Source organism: Chionomys nivalis, chromosome 2 (assembly GCF_950005125.1).
Source record: "Chionomys nivalis chromosome 2, mChiNiv1.1, whole genome shotgun sequence".
In the NCBI taxonomy this organism is placed as follows: Eukaryota; Metazoa; Chordata; class Mammalia; order Rodentia; family Cricetidae; genus Chionomys; species Chionomys nivalis.
The window spans coordinates 50,440,560-50,459,972 of record NC_080087.1 but is presented as its reverse complement, the minus strand read 5'-3'; the positions used below and the strand labels follow the sequence as shown (position 1 = coordinate 50,459,972).

Below are 19,413 nucleotides of genomic sequence, written 5' to 3'. Positions count from 1 at the left end.
GGTCTCTCTTAAGTTTTTCAGAATGGCTTTGAACTTGTGGTCCCCTGGCTTTACCCTCCTGAGGAGTTGGGATTCCGAGCATGTGTTACAACACCAGCTTTGTCTGATCTTTTGATGACACCACAGCTTCTCTAGGAAAGGCCAGGAGCTGCTGCAGCAGTGGCCTCACGTGGCAGCTTCTCATCACTTGCTAGTGGATGGACTAAAACATGGAAGAGCCACAGCTGTGGTAGAAACCCCAGAGCATCCAGACAAGAATCTTTGAACTGGCCTACATTACTTGTGTAGTTTAGACAAGCATTTTGTGTCTTTTGTACCTAGTATCTTGGTTGTTATACGATAACCATAAAGTGCTTTTAGAATCCCAGACCCAACCCAGTGAAAACCAATATACAGTATATAAAAGAAAAACAATGGTTGGTCATGTGGCCCATGGGTAGCACTCAGGCGGCTGAGGCAGGAGGGTCACAATTTTGAAGCTATCCTGGGCTATATAACAAGATCCTGTCTAAGAAAAACCAAAGCAAAGCTATGTTGACTCCAGGGGGATGGGATCGGTATTCTCAGTGTTGTCACAGAGGCGATCTTGGGAACTTCCAGCCAACACTACCTCCTCCCCAACAGGGCAAGCCACGGCACCAGGATGATGACTCCGGAGGCGCTGGCGGAGACCTATGGCAAGAAGGACTGGAGGCACTGTGTGACAGACAAACACTGTGCATCGAGCGTCGACATCCCTTGCTGCTCAGGTAGGTCTCCTCTGCCACCCACTCTGCCTCACTTTTGGACTGTCACCTGCAGTGCAAGGAGACAAAGAAGAAGCTCGGCCCTGTAGCCAAGCAAAGTGTCCAAGGAACGGCTTTGGCGGTAGTAGTTACTTTTCAGGTGTGTGTGGTTTCTGCTTGGCGTTGGTTGAGTTGGCAGTGTTTTCACTGCTGTACGGAAGGCTTCATTTCATGTCCTTTACCCGTGTTTATTCTGGAGTAAAAAGATTACCCTGAAGCTGACACACCCCTTAGCTGGGCTGTGTGCTTTATGCAGTAGTTCCATGCTCCATCCTCAGTTTCTCTGTCTCCCGGATCTTCTTATTCCCATTGCCTGCCGGTCCTGGACCCTGCTTTCTTGCTGACGGCCCTATGTCCTGCCACTGGTTTTTATTTTAAAATGATTTCACACATTCTTCTCAAGTCTGGGTAAAGACCTTTACTGAAGCGAAACATGAAGCAATATTTCAAAAATGCTTTACTGACATAGGTGTGCGTGGATTGGTTTGGAGTGGTTAAAACCCTTTTTATGGACGGGAAGTCCTCATTATAATTACGCTGTTTCTCTGTTCTCTCTGCCCGAGCCCTCTGCTGTTTCTAGCACACTGGAGTGTTAGAGCACGCCCTTCCCCTTCAGACATTTGGTAGCCTGAAAACAGTTAATGTTTATTTGCTACTGTTGGGTGGACTTGCGGTAGTTGTTTTTCTGGCGGGGATGTTCGTTTAAGTCTTTCTGGTGAGTTGAAAGTATTAGAAGATATGAGTATTTTTGACAAAATAAGTGTGTAAGAAAAAGACAAAACCTGAGAGTTCGGTGAGGATGCTTTTGTGCATCTCAGCCAAGCGCTTTCTTCCCAAATAGTGATAACTGTAGTCTTGGGCTGGGATTATTGCCTACTGGTAAAGTGTGCCTAGTATGTGTCAAATTGTACATTCAAGTCCCAGGGACAAAAAGCTCTGTTGAGTAAGTTCTTCCCTCATCCAAAGAAAGCTAGGCTCATAGCTAAGTGTTTCCTTTGGAAATTCATTCATAATCTGGAATATTTTTTTAAAAGGTAAACTGTTTCCTGACTATGAGAAAGAGCGGGTACCCAGTTATGACAGACTTGTTTGTTCACTACTTTCCCACCAGAGGGCACTGTTTCTTTGAAGTGACAGCTCCTGGTGCTTCAGCATCTTGGTGGTAATTTTGGAATTGGTCTCAATCTTTTCTGGTTCGTTGGGCACAGGAGTACAGAGCCTGGGATATCAGGCTGAGCTACACAGTGAAGGCCTGTCCCTTTTAAAAATTTCAAGTGCAGGCATGCACAGAGGCCAGAGGAGGGTGTCTGATCCCCTGGAGCTGGAGTTGCCGGTCTTTGGTTGTAACCACCATGAGTGCTGGGACCTCAACTCTGGTCCTCTGGGTGAACAAACAGTGCATGCTCTGAACCTTCTCTCACCTTACAACTAAAATTGTGTATGTGTAGAGAAGGCTGAGGGAAGAAAGGCCCAGTTCCAAAACGCAATTAGATGATGGTTACATTAAAATGCGATCAAAGCCCATGGTTGGTAAAGTTAAATATTATAAGAATAGGAAGCAACATGCTCTGGATTTCACTGAGATTTCTGAGGAGAAAGGAGGTCGAGGTGTCTGCTCACTTGCTCGTTCGTCCAGTTGACCACCTGGGCCGTGTGGCTCCAGCGCCTTCTGTGCGATGCTGCTGAGCAGCACAGCTAGAGACATGGACCAGCAGAAGTGTTGTGTCCAGAGGCAACACATGTGCCAAGGAAGGGCTTGGATTTCATTTAACCCCAAGACCATCTATAATAAACCTTAATTCTTTTCTCCCTTGAGACCCTGGAATGCCCTTGCCCCATCCTCTTGAGATTTTCTGATCCACACCACCATACACTCACATGACAGGATTTTTATTCCTGTCATTACCCTGGCTGGTTTCAACTTTTCCTATTTGTCTGAAATGGCGTAAAAGTTGAGTGCAGTATTCTACATGGCTTTATCAGCACAGGTGTCCGGGCAGTTTATAGGGAGAATTTTGTGGGACTCTAATGTTAGATTATTTAGCTGTTTTGGAATTTGGTGGCATTAATAATATATTGTGACTCCTTCACATTGCATTTTATAGTAATAATATATTGTCATGAGCTTATATATTATTTTGCAATTGAAATGTGTTTTAATAAAATTCTTAACTTGCAGATGTCTGTTTCAGCTTTTTTTTAGGGTCATTAGAGCTTAGACATTCCTCAAAAGATAAGGCTGGGGACCGGAGAGGTGACTCAGCAGTTAAGAGTCTTTATTCTAGCCCATGACCTGGCTTCAGTTCCCTGCACCCACATGGTAGGTCACAACTGTCTGTAGTAACTCTAGTTCCAAGGGTTCTGACACCTGTACTGGCCACCATAGGCACCAGGCACTGACACTCATGTAGTGCATATATACATGCAGATTAAATACTCAGACATACTAAAAAAAGAATAAAATTAACAAAATAAATCTTTAAAATTGGAAAAAAGAAAGCCTGTAGTAATGCTAGTTTGAATTGAAACGGGTCTTTTCACTGAAATTGCTATGGAAAGTTCTCTCCATATCCAGCTAACAGTACCAATGTGTGCTGCATTGTTCAAGATATGTGTAACACAAATAAAACATCCCCAAAATAAAACATTAAAATGGCTAGGGAAGACCTACGTTCAATCCCCAGAATTCACACTTAAAAATCATGGCACAGTGCCATCTACACTCGTTATCCCAGTGCTTGAGATGGAAACACGTGGAATCCTGGTGTTCTCTGGCCAGTCAGCCTGGCCTCCGTGACAAGTCCCAGGCCAGTGACTGACCCTGTCTTACAAACAGATGGTATGAGGAGGGTCACCGGCTGTCATCTGACCTCCACTTGCCAACACATCACTTGCCCCACCTCTGACACACAGGGTAACATAAAGTACAGGCTTTTCAGATAGATAGATGAACACCCAGGCTCCCGTCAGGCAGTTTCTCTCTTTTCCATGAGGAGGAGGCGTTGATTCTTTTCTGTTTGTTTGTTCTAGGAAAGTGTTACTTCTATGATAACTACTTCGATCTGCCCGGGGCTCTTCTGTGTGCCAGGGTGGTGGACTCCTTAACAAAGGTGAGTGGGCACTCGGGTTTTAACAACTGCATTTAGTCATAAGTAAAAGGCATTAACTATGTGTCCCTTTCCAGTTGAGATCTCACTCTGTTTTCTTTGGGTGGTTTTAGAGGTAACTGAGGAAGCAAACATGGTGAATTTGGTGAAAAATGTTTTTGGAAAATTAAATAACAGTACCCTTTAAAAAATGTTTGATTAGGCAAAAGCCCTCCTCTTCTCCAGCTCTCCAGTAGGGGGAGTAAAAGTCTAGAGAAAGGGAACAGAAGACAGGCTCTGGACAAATACTTTTTTGCTTTCATTAGCAGATAAAAAAAGTACAGGTAATTAAGAAAAATTCCATGTATCTTTATGTATTTGAAATATCAAACCAGGAAAATGAAGCATTTTTTGAGACTTTTCAGATGAAATCTTTAGTTTTGACAATTTATACTTAAACAGAGGATCTATGGATATAGCTTGGTCTGTATGCCAGTATTACTTTTCTTTTTGCATCCATTGTATTTAAAACCATAATTAATGGGCTTTTTGAAATGAGAGTTAAGTCATGCATTCGTGAAAGTTTCTATTGAGCAGGAGAGATTGTTGGTTTTGTTTTGTTTGGGTGCTAGGAATTTTACCTGGGGCCTAGGTATATCGCCAGTACCAATGAGCTGTATCCCCATCACACTGACATATATTCCCATCACACTGAGCTGTATCCCCATCACACTAAGCTGTATCCCCATCACACTGAGCTGTATCCCCATTACACTGAGCTGTATCCCCATCACACTGACGTATATCCCCATCACACTGACGTATATCCCCATCACACTGAGCTGTATCCCCATCACACTGAACTGTATCCCCATCACACTGAGCGGTATCCCCATCACACTGAACTGTATCCCCATCACACTGAGCTGTATCCCCATCACCACTGAGCTATATCCCCAGCACCACTGAGGTATATCCCAGCATTGCAGTTTTTATCAGAATGAAGTGGAGTCTGTTTCTTATCATACACCAGTGGGAGAAAAAAAGTATCAAGTCTTACCCTCCCTTCCAGATCTGGGGATCAAACCCAGGTCCTTCCGCTTCCAGGCAAGGACTCTACTGCTGAACTTCACCCCCATTCATCAGCCTGTAGTATTTTGTAGTATGCATAATTGTATATAAATATTTAGTAGGCTTCTGTATAGAAAGTAGACACTGCTTGTTCCAATGAAGCAAAGAGCTGTAGAGTTGCATAGTTGAATGTGAATTGCTTTGCCAGCTTGGAAAGTTCTCCATGTAGTGATTTGCATTTTAGACTTAGTGCTGTCGTCGTGAGTTACTGCTTTGTATGTGGAAGTGCAGGCTTACTGGACAGTGAATGCTGAGCTTTCCTGATTTGGGCCCTGTTGGTGCCATCATGTCTGAAGTGGCACATTTTATTGCTTCAGAAACTATAGAACTTGGTAAATTCCTTGTATGTTTAAATATTCTATAACGAGGCTGTGTGAGTGGAAATTTTTACCTTATTTGGACTATATGAACTGCATTAATACTTAGCAATGTTTATTTATGTGTTGACTTATAGCAGTGATGTTTGAGGAATATTTCTGTATCCATCTGTCGTGTTTTCTATAACCTGAATTCCGACCTTAGAGTCAATACACGTAATTATTTGCTATAGCTTACCACTATGCTTAGAATTACTGCACTTGTTACATTTGGAAATTTCTTTTTTTAGCAGAACAGAGGTCAAAAAACATTTGATTTTTGGAAGGATGTAGTTGCTGGTATACAACACAATTTTAAAATGTCAGCCTTTAAGGGTGAGTAACATGAAGAGGGGCTTCCTGACAGAGGTTTGTTAAACGCCCCGTGTCTACTGAACTCAGTAGATGCTACCTCTTTTGCTCTACTCTTTACTTGGGATTTACTCTGATAAAAATGTTTGCTATGAAATTAGTTCTGGTACCTGTATTCATTTTGCTTTGTGGTTGTAGTTGTCAGGACTCTGAACCAGTCGGTTCCACTGTCTTCCCATGTGCGTGCCTGCCATTCAGCTCTCCTGGACTGGAGGACGTTCAGTGAAACCAAAGTCCCAGTCCTTGTGTCATGGCTTAGGAATGGGATGACACCTGTAGCCCTCGGGACAGTAGTGACAGACAGACAGACAGACAGACAGACAGACAGACAGACAGACAAAGTACCTGCTGATGAAATTTCCATTCTCCTTGGTTGAGGAATAGGAGTGGTTGACCCAAAATGGGTCATAATCCTGCCAACCTCAAGCTAGGGCTTTTTGCTTTCCTTTGCAGGTTTACAGAGAGACTCTTATCCCAAGGAGTAAACAACCTTTATGCTACATTGCCCTAGTGACTGAGTCAGACTGGCTTCATTAACAAGTGGGCTGATGGAGTCAGCAAGATTTTAAGTTTTGAAATATGTTGCCGTTTGATTGACAACAAAAAATTATATGCCTTCCTTTCAGTAAATCAAGCCATCAGAATAATTCTAAATATTATGACTAAAAAATGTGCTAAGCTCATAAATAATAATTGCAGGATATTTGTTCCAATTTGATATTTCTCTAACACCTTCTCTTCTGCCAAGATAAACCCAATGTTTTAAAGTGTTGTTTATATATTTTTATTTTCTTGTCTATTCATCAGCCTTGATCCTGGCTCATAGCGGCTATCCTTTACCTCCTCATTGTCCATGGTGTGTGCCATGCCCATCTTGACAGAAGGACAAACCCATGGCAGCAGGGAACTCACACACCATTTCATTATTTTCTCATTACCTTTATCCAAGGAAAAGCATGGTTGAGAAAACCCAGCTGTTGCTTTGAAGTAAATTCAAGCATAGAAAACAAGATCTATTCATGTCATTTTATTGCTTTGTAATAACAAGTAGATTAAATACTCCATGCTTTAATAAGTGAGGTACAGCTTAACAGTTTTAAACAGTAATATAAAAATACAGTACAGAGCATAAATAAATAATGTCTTTTCGTTTCTATCTGATTTTGAAATCTTTAATGTTAACTTTACTTTCACTGGAATGGAAGGCAGTCCGCGCTAATGTTCTGTAAGCCCATAACATCCTATTATAAAGACGCAGCAGAATTAATTCAGAGTGTTCACACTGTGTGACAAACTTAAGGCTAGGTCAGACACCTGCTTCCAGGTTGCACCAGGTATGTGGACTTTCTTCAGTTGCAGGAAAGCTTGAAAAGGTTTGTGACAAAGCACCTTGTAATTCAAAGTAATTGAAATACAGTATTTTGGTTTCTTATAAGAGTTTGAAACAGTGTGTATGCACCTGTGCATTTGAATTTATCTTGATGAAAGGGGCTACATGAGCCATAGAGTGATGCACCATCAGAAATATTCTAGGGAATACAGTGTCTTTTAAATTTGAATATTCAAGTATTTAAATAATACAAAATTATGTGATACTTCCTGCATGTTTCTTAGACATTTTCATGTTAATTATTAAAAACAGGCTTTTTAAAAAAGAAATGCTGCATTTCTGAAATGAAATGTATGGTGAGTTAGAACATTATTTCTGTTTTTGTGATAGTTTTTTAACTTACAGTAAAAATTTTAAATATTAAGGGAATTCACAGAAACCCCCCAGGGCTTTACGACTGCTGAGTGCTCAGGAGAGGCCTCACTTTACAGAGGAAATGTGGCCTCTGAGTGCATTTTAGATTTAAGGTGTTCACATTACTTTTAGCCGACCTCCACATGCATCTCCAGGGTGGGCGCAATGAAGTTGGGGGAAAGCCTTTCCAAGCAGAGCATTTAGAAGAGCTTGGTATTGCGGGCTCACATGGGAGCCACTAGAAATCCTGAGAAGGAGGAGTGGACATATTCAGAGGAATAGAGGCCGTTTGACTCTGCATTGGGCAGCTGAAGCCATACCTGGTCGTTTTCTGTGAGCTCCATGATTGCGCTCCCTGAAGCCTGGTCCAGGTAGCCCTTGCTGTACTCGTCGTATGTATACATTGTGGGGGTGCCGTTCTTATACAGACCTACCCAAACGTGAGTCCCCTTCACGTGCACGTGGTAGGAGAAGTAGTATATTCCTGGGATCTTACAGGTAAAGATTCCAGTTCTTGGGTCATAATGCTGCTGCCTGTTGTACAAAATCTCATCAAATGGGATGGGGGCACCTACTGCTGGGTAAGCTTTGGAGAGGACAACAGTAAAAGCAGACACAGGCATTCCTGTTACTCCCTGGTTAGCACTGACAAGAGGCCTTTGGCCTGCCTTTATGAAGCCATCAGGCATGACTCCTTGGCCAGGGGGTCCTGGGGGACCTGGGGGACCTGGAAGACCAGGCTCTCCACTGTGTCCTTTTGGACCAGGGGGACCTGGAGGACCAGTGGGCCCACTGAGGCCCTTAGTTGCTATGCCAGCTGGGCCAGGAGGACCTGGGTTTCCAGGGACACCCTTAGCCCCAGGGAATCCTGGGATACCTGGTGGCCCAATGGGGCCCCTGCCACCTGGTCTTCCAGGTTCACCTCTTGGACCTGCCTCACCATTGTGTCCAGGCACACCCTTAGCTCCTGCAGGGCCAATAGGACCTTGGGGACCAGGGGGTCCTCCCTCTCCAGGATCACCTTTTGGGCCCGGTAACCCTGGGTTGCCCTTTGGACCATTCAGACCTGGCTCCCCAGGGTACCCTGTTTTTCCATCTACCCCAGGGGGACCCCTTGCTCCTCTAGCCCCAGGTGGTCCTACAGGCCCAACTGGACCTGTCTCACCTTTAGCACCTGGGATACCATGGTTCCCTGGGATTCCTTTAGGTCCTTGGGGTCCCATATTCCCAGGAGATCCAGTCAAACCCACCTCCCCAGGATGACCTGCTGGCCCTTGTTCACCTTTGGCTCCTGGGGCCCCAGGAAGACCAACAGGTCCCCTTTGTCCTCTCAATCCTGGCAAGCCTGGCTTTCCAAAGCCTGGAGCTCCTGGAGGTCCAGCTATTCCTGGAGCTCCTGGGTGACCTTTTTCTCCTGGGATACCTGGCTGACCCGGGGCCCCAGCAGCTCCTGGCTTCCCAGTACCTTCCTGTCCTTGTTTCCCAGGAGGACCTTGGGGACCCGGTGGACCTGATGGTCCCCTTTCTCCAGGGAAACCCCGATCACCTTTGATACCTGGCTGTCCTGGAAAACCATTTTCACCTCTTCTTCCAATTCCAGGAGGGCCAGGGGGTCCTATGGGACCCTGAGGGCCTGGAAGACCCCTCTCACCTGGACGGCCAGGAGCACCATATCCTGTTTCCCCTTTCTGTCCATTCACACCAGGGGCTCCTCGTGCCCCCTTTTCTCCAGGAAAGCCCCTGGGTCCTGGGGCACCTGTAGGTCCCTGCTGTCCAGGTTTTCCTGACACAGAAATTCCAGCTGGGCCGGGGATTCCAGGTGGTCCTGGAGGGCCCCGAGGGCCTGGTAAGCCAGCTGGTCCAATATCTCCTTTGTGTCCATGTGGTCCTCTCTCCCCTGGTTTGCCTGGCACACCTGGCAGGCCTGGCTTCCCAGTGGCTGATATTCCTGGTGGTCCTGGCAACCCTGGCTCTCCTTGGAGCCCAGGGCTTCCATAACCTGGCTTTCCTGGAGGTCCTGAGGGACCTGGGTGTCCTCGGGGTCCAGCTGGGCCTGGTGGACCAGGAACACCTTGATCTCCTCTTACCGGGATTCCTATAAGACACACCAACATACCACTCAACATAAGCAGCATAAAAGCACAATAAGGGCAGAGTGTGGTAGTCCCTGCATTCCAGGTAAATCTTCCACATAACCATCTTCAGTGGGGCTGGATGGTATGTATGTTATATTTGTTCAGAAACTTCTGGAGAAGGTGGTTTCACAAAGCCACAGCTACCATGACTGTAGAGTCATCCTAATGAGGCAATGAAAACAAACTGGAATCCCTCTAGTATAAACATCGCATGGAAGAGAGTTGATGATCATGTAGTCAGGAAGGGAAGGAGAGAAAAGGAAGAATTACACAGTCTAGCCTGAAACAGGTGATTTTCTAAGGCATCGATATGAGACTTAAAGCTGATCAGTGTGCCCTACCGCACTGCTTAGATTTAGGCTCTTGTTTCAGCCTCAGTATATACTTGGGCTTCTGTTCTTCTTCACTGAGTTAAAATTGAAGCAAAAAATGACAGGACTAGTCATAATGCATTGATGAGGCACATAGAATCATTTCAAAGTAATGATGAAGATACAGTAAATGTTCTTAACCTCATAATGCTGTGGATTCGTCTAACCAAAGCAATTTCCTGCTGTGCTAAACATCTTCAGTAACCCTTATTCAGTGCCTGTGACAGGACGTGCTCTTGGACCAGACGTGGGGGTGAAACCTAAAGCCTCGGGGATAAAGTTGCTTTAAGAAGCCCCTCAGAGGTGGGATATAGCCTGGGGTGTAAACATTACTATGTGCCATGAAAACCATGCTTGTTCCTATCTGCTGACTGTAGTCATTGTAAATGTCGCACAAAGTGGTTTTTCTCAGAGAAATTATATATAACTAGTAAAGACAACAGTAAAATTGCAGATGATTTTTAAATACTTGTACAATTTTCATTTAAATTATTTTATTTAATAAGTTTTCAGAAGCCTTTAGATTTGTATACTGTTGGAAAGCAGTTCATAATGCTACTTTAGCAGATGTGACAGTAGGTACCTCAAAACTGTAAAATGATGTTTAACTATGATCTGTTTGTCGCGCGCGCGCGTGGTGTGTGTGTATGTGTGTTTGTGTGTGTGTGTGTGTGTTAGTCCTAGATCTCAAAACCAGGACCTTACACATGCTTGGCGAATGCTCTGACACTGAGCTAATAAACTCATAACTATGTACCTATAATTTTTAGCTAACTTTTAATATGATAAACTTTTAAGATTAATGGTTTGAAAAGTCAAAATGTAGCCTAGGGGGTATTTATTAACAATTCTAAATTATTTTAATAACATTTTTAAGAATATCATTCCCTTTAGCTGAGTTGTTTGTATGCAAGTACATTAATTTTTAAAAAACATCTCTTATTAAGTATCTGGCACTTAAAGAGTAGTCAACCAACAGTAGTTACTAATATTCTCGAAGATAACTCCTGATATCAACATTGGTGTACATCCATGATATGTATGTATAAATTTTGACACACAAAATAAAATTGATTAGTAAATAAGGAATTTTTAATGGCTTAGAGTAAAACAGCTTAGTTTTCAAATGCAGAATTTACTTCAGCATCCAATTATAAGGATCATTTTTATGCAAAAAATAATTGTCATAGAATTATGGAAATGTTTTACTGTTAAAACAATGAGAAGAGCACATCTTACTGGAAGGGGTAGCATCAGACTCTGCTGGAAGCTTGCCCTCCAGTGACAGGGTGATGATCTTTGTAGCCTGGACTGTTCCTCTTAGGATCCTAAACCTCTCAGTGCAAGAAAGAGTCTGGCTTCTGTGCATATTTGGGGGGCTAGTTATCAGCTCCTAGTCTACAAAAGGAAGATCAAGGTGCACTGTCCCTCAAGAATAGCTGCTACCTTCTGTGAAGGTTAAGTGTCGGCAGGCTGCACTGTGGGCGGAGTTGCTTCCCTCCAGCACAATTAGTGTGCTTGAACTGTTCTCTCTGTCAGTCTTTGTGTTCGTTATAGGACCCTGATGCCTGGCAATGGGCGGGATTTATATTCATTCTCAGAAAGAGACCAAGGTAGGTTTACTAGTTAAAATACAGCTTCTCCACTTCGTGTGTGCTAAGAAGATATTTCCGTGTGTTCTGCATGTATCAGGAGTGAAGACAGAAGCACGTCAAACCTTCTAACAGTGGTGTGTTCTCCCTTTAATCCAACACTTTTTGGAATATTAGTAGGATACTAAAAGATCTGACTTTGGTCAAAGTGCCAAGCTCGTTTCTGCCTGTTGGCACTCCAAACTACGCTCACTGCCTTAAGGTGGAGTAAGTTTGGCTTCTAGTCTTTCCTTCCAGCTTGTATCTTTTCCTCAGTTGATATGTATTATGGACAGTCAAGAGTATCTCTCGGATCTTTTCACTATAAAAAGAAACAAGTTTCAGAGCCCCCCCCCCCCTTCCTCTGCTCTTGCCGTCCCTTCCTGAACCCACTGAGATATTTGCCAGGGCAGTTTAAGCTGCATCTCGAGCCACTCATCTGTGGAGTCTCTGAAGCATCTCACTGGAGGGTTCTAGTCTTCATGGTAATAAAATCATAAAAATTCAGGTTTATAAAAAAAGAATATCTAATATTTTTTAAACATTAAGCTGCCTTCATGAAATATTTAATTCTTTTAAAAACCATTCTTAAACATTCAATTTTTTCAACATGTCTCTTTCTAAAACTGTACCACTTAAAGATTACAACACACATTTTGCTCTGTGCAAAACATGAATAAGGTGAAAAATACTGTGGGAAGTGGAATCCGGAGAGTTTGTATTTTCAGTGGTCATCGTGTCTGAATCTGTTGCGTGGAATTAGCAAAGATACAACTGGATTGTTGCCCTTCTTTGACAATCTCATGCTATTTCACATGGGCTGTCTTGGCATCCTTCATAGTAACACAGCCAGACAGGTGAGCATTAGATTCCAGAGGAAAGATAAAATGTCTCAGGCTATCCCCGTGGAGAAGTAGAAGAGGAAACAGTGCATGGATACGGTAATAGCCAAACAATCACACTTGGCAAACTTCACAGCAGCCCGCAACAGTTAATTATGTCTGTACATTTAACCAGTGGACTATATATGAATATATAATTGATTATGAGAATTACTACTTCCTTTGCCCATTAGGTTTATTGAGGGCTGTCTGGTTTTATTTGATACCAGTTTTCTTTAATATCTGCCGCCTTGGGTTTTTGAAGCAAATGTTTAAGTAATTAGATACATAAAATTCCTAGTCTATAAAATTGTTTTTAGTTTAAATTAACTTAATTTTATTGGATTGATTTTTCTAGATTCTGGGTAAATAGTTAATTGTATGAAACCATCATTTGAAAGGGAAAAAAATCCAGCTCCATAGTCTTTGGTATTCCTCAAATGTGTCTTTCTCTTCTGCCACCTTCTCCGGGAATATTATATTCCCGTACAGACCTCTTCTTTACACACATCATTTCAACCAAGAATTGAAAATAGAGTAAGAACAGTTTGGAAAGTATTTTGTTAAGGAGCTCATCATTAATATATGACAACACCAGCCCTCTGGTTAGTAGAGCAGAATGTGCAGTTGACTTTACCTTTACTCTTTATGGCGTATGGGATGAAGTACTGTGTCTTGGTGTTGGGGAGTGGGCCCTTTATGCCTGTGGGCGTTTGGTATCTCTCGGCATAAAACACTCCATGAACCGAGGTCAAGGACATGACCAGCACAAAGGCTATTTGTGGCAGCATAGTTTCAGATGAATTCTGAAAAACAGAAGAGAATAATTGCATGTAGCCTCATGACTTACCTGTTTTATTTTTGTGATGCTCTACAAGTTGATTCATTATATAGTTATCTCTTTTTTTATGACTGACCTTTTATATCTTGAATATATTCCATAAAATAATAGGTAATTTTTTGTTATGTGAATATATGTCTTATTAGTTTTGAGAAGCTTCATTCAAATACTGCTTTACAAATAAAATGACCCTCACCAAATAATCTCATTACTAGATGACTGTATTAAACAATCCAAAATATTTGATATAACCTGAAATAACTAGAAATTTCAAGATACATTGAAATTCATATTAAGGCAAATTGTACAGTCCTTTTTATTAAGTATATCTTAAATAGGTAACTACAAATGAACCTGTCTGGGTGCGTTGGTAGAAAGCCACTTTTTAAAATCATGTACACATACAAAGATGTCTATAATTGACTGAAGTTTGTTTCTAAGCTACCTGACCGGGATGTCTCCCAGTGATCCTCGGTCCAAACTTACCTGGTGCTGGGAGTTCCAAGCGATGTGTGGGCAGCTTTCCTGGCTTCCTCTGCCCAGTGAGCAGTGGATGATGCCCTCCCACAGCTGCCCTGGGGTATTTATACTGTTTTATCCTCTTATTGCATGAGGTTACGCTGAGTTTAAGCTCCACCCCTCAGGGGTGGTAAACACTAATTACAGTGGAAAGTCCTATTGGGCAGGCACACAAAATCACGCTGGGTTCTCTTTTCCTTGTTTTCTTATTAAAAAATACAGTCTTTGTCTTCAATATATATTAATAGCTTTAGCTGTGTACTTTTTTTTTCTATATTTCATTTTAGGAATTCTAACTCCAGTGTGGGTTAATGATGGAATAATGATTTGCCCTTATTTTTAAAAAGTACATTCTTGTATTATTTGATTGAAAATATTTGGTGGAAAATATGAGAGTTATTTTAGGTAGAATATGAATTTAAGTCGTCATGTTAATCCGTCAGTTATTAGAAAAAAAATTTCATAGAAGTATCTGACCCAAATTTTTGCTAATTTTGAGAGCTAAACTAAAGGGAAAAATAGTGAAAATGTAGGTACATTATTTTGCATATCAGGATTTTAGGGCAAGCTTTTAGAGGCTAACATAGGGGAAAGATAGCATTAAATATTTCATATTTTCATATTAAATATTTTTAAATTTTGAGACAAGTGCAAGACAGCTTGAACTTGTGCAGTTAGCTGTTTAACTTCGCTGGAGGGTTTAAATTCTTTGTTCATAACTACACATAGGTCAATAAGTGGATTTAGATTTTCCTCCTTAACTTTTCATTATACCTTATAGTTAAAAAGCCTGCTAACTTGATAACCCTACGATATGTTTATTTACATCAGATTGCTATATTCATTTAAAGGGAAAAGATCCTCAGACTTTGCTTTTTAAAAATAAGATTGACTGATGCTACAGGGATCTTGAAGCATCCAGATTAGAAACATTTTTCTCCCAGAGAAATAAACATTATCGCCATCAGTTCCAGTCGGTGGTTTTCTCTTTTAAAACCTTAGAGACCTTATTATCAGCTTTCAGGATCTGGAGGAATGTAATAGTAAGGAGTTGAGAGACCAAGCTTCGCATGCCGTTTAATGTCATCATTTGGTTCTGAGACAAATGAGTTGTGCCGGTGGGTGAGCAGGCTGGGAGCAGGTTTGGTGCACAGCATGAATACATCTGGCTAGCACTAGAGCACTGTGGGCTCAGGATTGATCGGTAACTAGAATATTGGCTGTTGATGAAATAAAAATTTGTTCTTTTCTTATTGCTCTTCCTCTTGCAGGTCCTTTCCTTGTGAAGTTGTTGAAATACAAATGCGTAATTCCTTCTTCCTCTCCCGTCTTTTAAATGTTTTGCTTGCTGCCACATTTAACAGTTTATGTTATTGAGATACTGGAGAGATGGCTCAGTGCTTAAGATTTCTAACTGCTCTGCCAGAAGAATGGGTCTGGTTCCCAACACCCACATGATGGCTCACAACCACCTGTTCACTCAAGTTCCCAGGTATCTGACCTCATCTTCTGACCTGTACTGGTATTGTATGTATGAATTGCACATACATCCACTCAGGCACACACACATACACATAAATAAGTAAAAAAAAAAAATTTAAACTATAATATATATATATATATTTCTGTGTAACGCTCAGGTATATATATTAAATACCACTTTTAGAAGTTTTGTTTTTGTTTGTCAGGGTCCTAGAATAGAGCCCTAGCTAGCCTGATCCTTGTGTATAGCCCAGATACCTCTTAAGTCACAGCAGTCCTCCTGCCTCAGCCTCACAAGTACTGGGAAAGCAGAAGTATAACACTATACCTGGTTTTAAATATGCTTTTTTTAAAAATTAGTTTAGATTATCAGGAGACCCAGAGAGTTGTTATTCTAGTGTGCACTTTAGCATTTAGAAATGATGTAAAAACCAGCTCTTTTAGTAATACAAGCTGCTCTGCATCTGAGAGACTACAAAGGGTAAGTGACAGGTCAAGCCAACCTCCTTTGCACATGCTCAGTAGAGACCATTCTGAACTAGGAGGAACATGCCTGCTCCTCAGTGCTGGGAGGAAGACTGTAGAAAGGCATTCTTAGTAATTGTGTGTGTGTGGTCACATCTACACCTGAGCATCTGCTTGCTCCTGAGGCTTCATCGCTTGGGTCTCATTCCTGTGAACACTCAGCAGAGTAGTTCTCAGCTGCAGATGCTGAGATCTGCCCTGTGCAGTTTGTCCAGCTGTGGCTTCTGCTGATATTCTCAGAACTGCTTCCTCAGCATTTATATCCATCTGGCTTTTCAGCAACACAGTGAAACATATTATTGCCCAGATACCTCTTAAGTCACAGCAGTCCTCCTGCCTCAGCCTCACAAGTACTGGGAAAACAGAAGTATAACACCATACCTGGTTTTAAACATAACTTTTTTAAAAATTAAAATTTAATTAAAAATTTAAAATTTTTAAAAAAAATTTTAAAAATATGAGATTTCTAACCCCCTCCTACTGCCCCCTGTAGTCAGAACCCATTTCATATTTGAGAAAAGTAAAAATAAGGTTCATGCTGGGTGGTTGTGTGCTGCCTTTGGGGTATGTGTGTGAATACATGTGACTATCTCCGTCTGTTCCCCAGCTTTGAGGAGTGTGTATTACTGGCAAGCTGGCTCTTCAGCCCTTTTGGCAAATACTGTGCTTATTTCAGCACAACGGGCTCTGCCAACCGTTTGCTTTGTTAGTCACATTCGAAGTACTGCCTTGTCCAAAACAGATTGTAGAATCAGAGTGTTTGCTAGCCACACCCACACCTAGTCGTGTGTATAAAACTATTTTTATTCTGGGTGTTTACTCATAGGTGTTCAGACTGACTGGTTTGTGGCTTTATGAAGGAAATTCATTCTACTTGAAACGGGGCCCTGCCCTCTGGGGCCAGGGAGCCCAGAGGTTTCAGTATCAAATATGACTTGCTGTTTTTGCACATGTACAGTTAGCTGCCATTACATACCTTGGGTCAGTCACTCATTCACCAAATATTTCTTGAGTGCCTCTTAGACACTAGACATTTAAGACACTGAGTCAACACCCTGTGGATAATGCACATTCCTGTGCGTGAGGTGTTTGCACAGTGGTTCTCAGCTTCTTCTCACTGCTCAGTCCTACCGGCTCTGACACAGATTGCTTGGTGTTTGGGGTCTATTAAGGTGGCAAAAGCCCTCAACGTGGCCTTGATATACTCTGAGATGGAAGATGTAGTCTAATAGCATTTTCAAAATCTTTCTAATGTTAGATACCTAAGTTTTTGTTATTTGTGCTCATATTTTAAGCTTTATTATAGAAAAATTTGATCTTACCTATAAGCAGGGAACGGCCCATCAACTCACTATCACTCAGTGTCCTTTCCACCCATCCCTTCCACTACAAATTTTGAAACAAGTCACATGTATGGTACTGTTCACCTATTCATATCTTAATAAATGTCTACAGAAAATTTTTTTTTAAAAATTTCATATCTTAAAGATTAGTTATTTCTCAATAATGTCAATCACTTTAGTGCCTGTTCGTGTTTCCCCAGTTTACCTCTTAGGTACAATATGTACATGTAGAAACATATGTATAAGTATATGTGTGAATATATACACATATATATGTGTTATAGACATGTGTAAATATATATATTCTCATGTAATTTTTAGAGCTTGGTTTATTGTTTGTTCCAATAGTGTTCATAAGGTGCCATTGACTAATAGGTTGCTTACCCCATCTCTTGTTTCCCACTAGAAGTTTATTTGTTGAAAAGCTGGGTCATCTATCCTGTGCACCTACCTGCCATGTGCCTCTGCTGGTTCCACATTAGATTTAGAGTGTCGATATGACAGTTTCGAGATAAATGCATTCACAAATAGAACTCTTCTTTGTCAAGAAAACTTTGCTGCTTTAGGAAGAGTGGTCTAGTGTCTCTGTTGAAAGCCCTCGGTTGATAGTTTTCTCTGGTATTATTGGATATGGATAATTACCCTGGTTTATTATTTCATTATAGGTTTAAAATGCTGGTATGTATGTAACTTTTATGCTTCGTCATTTATTATATCAGCCAAGATATTTGTATGAAGGAAAAAATATCTTTTCAAACTTTTTATCCTGTTTATATATAGAGAAAAAAGAAAAAGGGAATTGGATTCACCAGCATGTAAAATAGTGAGCTTTCTTCTCAGCATCCTAATGCAGAGGGGCCTGGATGAGCCAGCTCAGGTACATGCTGCTGGCTTCCAAGCTCAGATATGTAAAACAAAGACTGTTATAGGCATTCCAGCCTCTGGGGCCCATGTAACCACCTAGTAAGTGTGTGTGTGTGTGTGTGTGTGTGTGTGTGTGTGTGTGTGTGTGTATCTGTGTGTGCGTGCACTCTCACCCATGTGTGCATGCAGAGGTCAGAAGTTCACAGCAAGTGTCATCTTCTGCTACTCCATCTTATTTTTTTTGAGTTGAGGTCCTTGAGCCTACTACAGTTAACTCAGGCAATTAAGCCTCAGTGACTTGCCTGTTTCTGTCCAACACACACACACACACACACACACACACACACACGTGCTTGGGAATCATAGATCGGTCTCTCCCCACTAGACTTTTTTATGAAGATACTGGGGATCCCAACTCAGGTCCTCATGTTTGAGAGGCAAATCTTTATCAAGTGAACCATCTCTGTGGGCCTTTTAAAATGCTACGTTGTCCTCTTATAAATAATTTGTTCCTGTTTTTTTCTCTTTTGCTTAGATATATAACATTGCACTTTCCACCTTTTTTTTTTTTTTTTTTTTTTTTTTTTTGATTTTTTCGAGACAGGGTTTCTCTGTGGTTTTGGAACCTGTCCTGGAACTAGCTCTTGTAGACCAGGCTGGTCTCGAACTCACAGAGATCCGCCTGCCTCTGCCTCCCAAGTGCTGGGATTAAAGGCATGTGCCACCACCGCCCGGCCTCCACCTTATTTTTTTATGTAACTGTTCATCACGAAAACCCTATATATGCAGAGATGATCTTGGCTCCATTTTTGCAGCTTCATTGTACTCCACTATATAGATGAACCAGTGTGTTTTCTGCCACTGTCCAGCTTATTATCTTGTTCATCTATATTTTTCTGTTAAAACAAAGTGAGCAACTATATATATATATACATATATATATATATATATAGTCTAATATCTTTGGAAGAGACTCTTAAAACTTGGATTCATGGGTCAGAAAGAAGGTAAACACAGAAATGTAATCTCCAATATCATCAAATTCCCTTCCATCAACACTAGATCATTTTACATATTCCCTCAAGTATTATTTCTGCTTCCTCATAGCCTTACAAACAGAATGCATTTGTAATTTTATTGTTGATTCTTTAGGTTTAGACCCAACTTAGAGGTAAAAATGGCAGTTGGACCGAGTTGTATCTGCATACATCTTACAGGGAGAGCATCTTTGCATATGGCTAAGATGCATGCACTTAAGAGCCGTATCTCTGGCACACTCTTCTTATGCTTAGGGATGTAAACCCAGTCCTTTGATAAGAGCTTCTCTCTACGTATCTCTCCCCTCAG

The 19,413-nt window shown here is 41.5% G+C and overlaps 2 protein-coding genes across 3 annotated transcripts in view; one reads left to right on the top strand and one right to left on the bottom strand.

Moving 5' to 3' along the window:
• Positions 1–19,413, top strand: part of Nt5dc1 (5'-nucleotidase domain containing 1) — a 112,514-nt gene that overhangs the window by 8,748 nt on the left and 84,353 nt on the right. Inside the window, exons 4-6 of one of the 2 annotated variants that reach the window (XM_057761722.1) lie at positions 625–749; positions 3,816–3,895; positions 5,613–5,694. In XM_057761722.1, the coding sequence (XP_057617705.1) occupies positions 625–749; positions 3,816–3,895; positions 5,613–5,694 (287 nt within the window). Of the gene's footprint in view, positions 1–624; positions 750–3,815; positions 3,896–5,609; positions 5,695–19,413 lie in introns of both variants that reach the window. The other variant, XM_057761721.1, reaches the window with a different exon arrangement.
• On the bottom strand, positions 7,699–13,283 carry Col10a1 (collagen type X alpha 1 chain). The gene is made up of 2 exons (XM_057761720.1): positions 13,130–13,283; positions 7,699–9,569 (listed from the first exon to the last, which is right to left on the bottom strand). The coding sequence occupies exons 1-2, from the start codon at positions 13,281–13,283 to the stop codon at positions 7,699–7,701; spliced, it is 2,025 nt and encodes a 674-aa protein (XP_057617703.1).

Excerpts from the sequence above, each read along its gene's own strand:
- Col10a1 (XM_057761720.1), bottom strand. The coding sequence starts at position 13,283 with ATGCTGCCACAAATAGCCTTTGTGCTGGTCATGTCCTTGACCTCGGTT. Across the intron at positions 9,570-13,129 it reads ATACGCCATAAAGAGTAAAG|GAATCCCGGTAAGAGGAGAT; the intron begins GTAAAGTCAACT and ends TGTGTCTTATAG.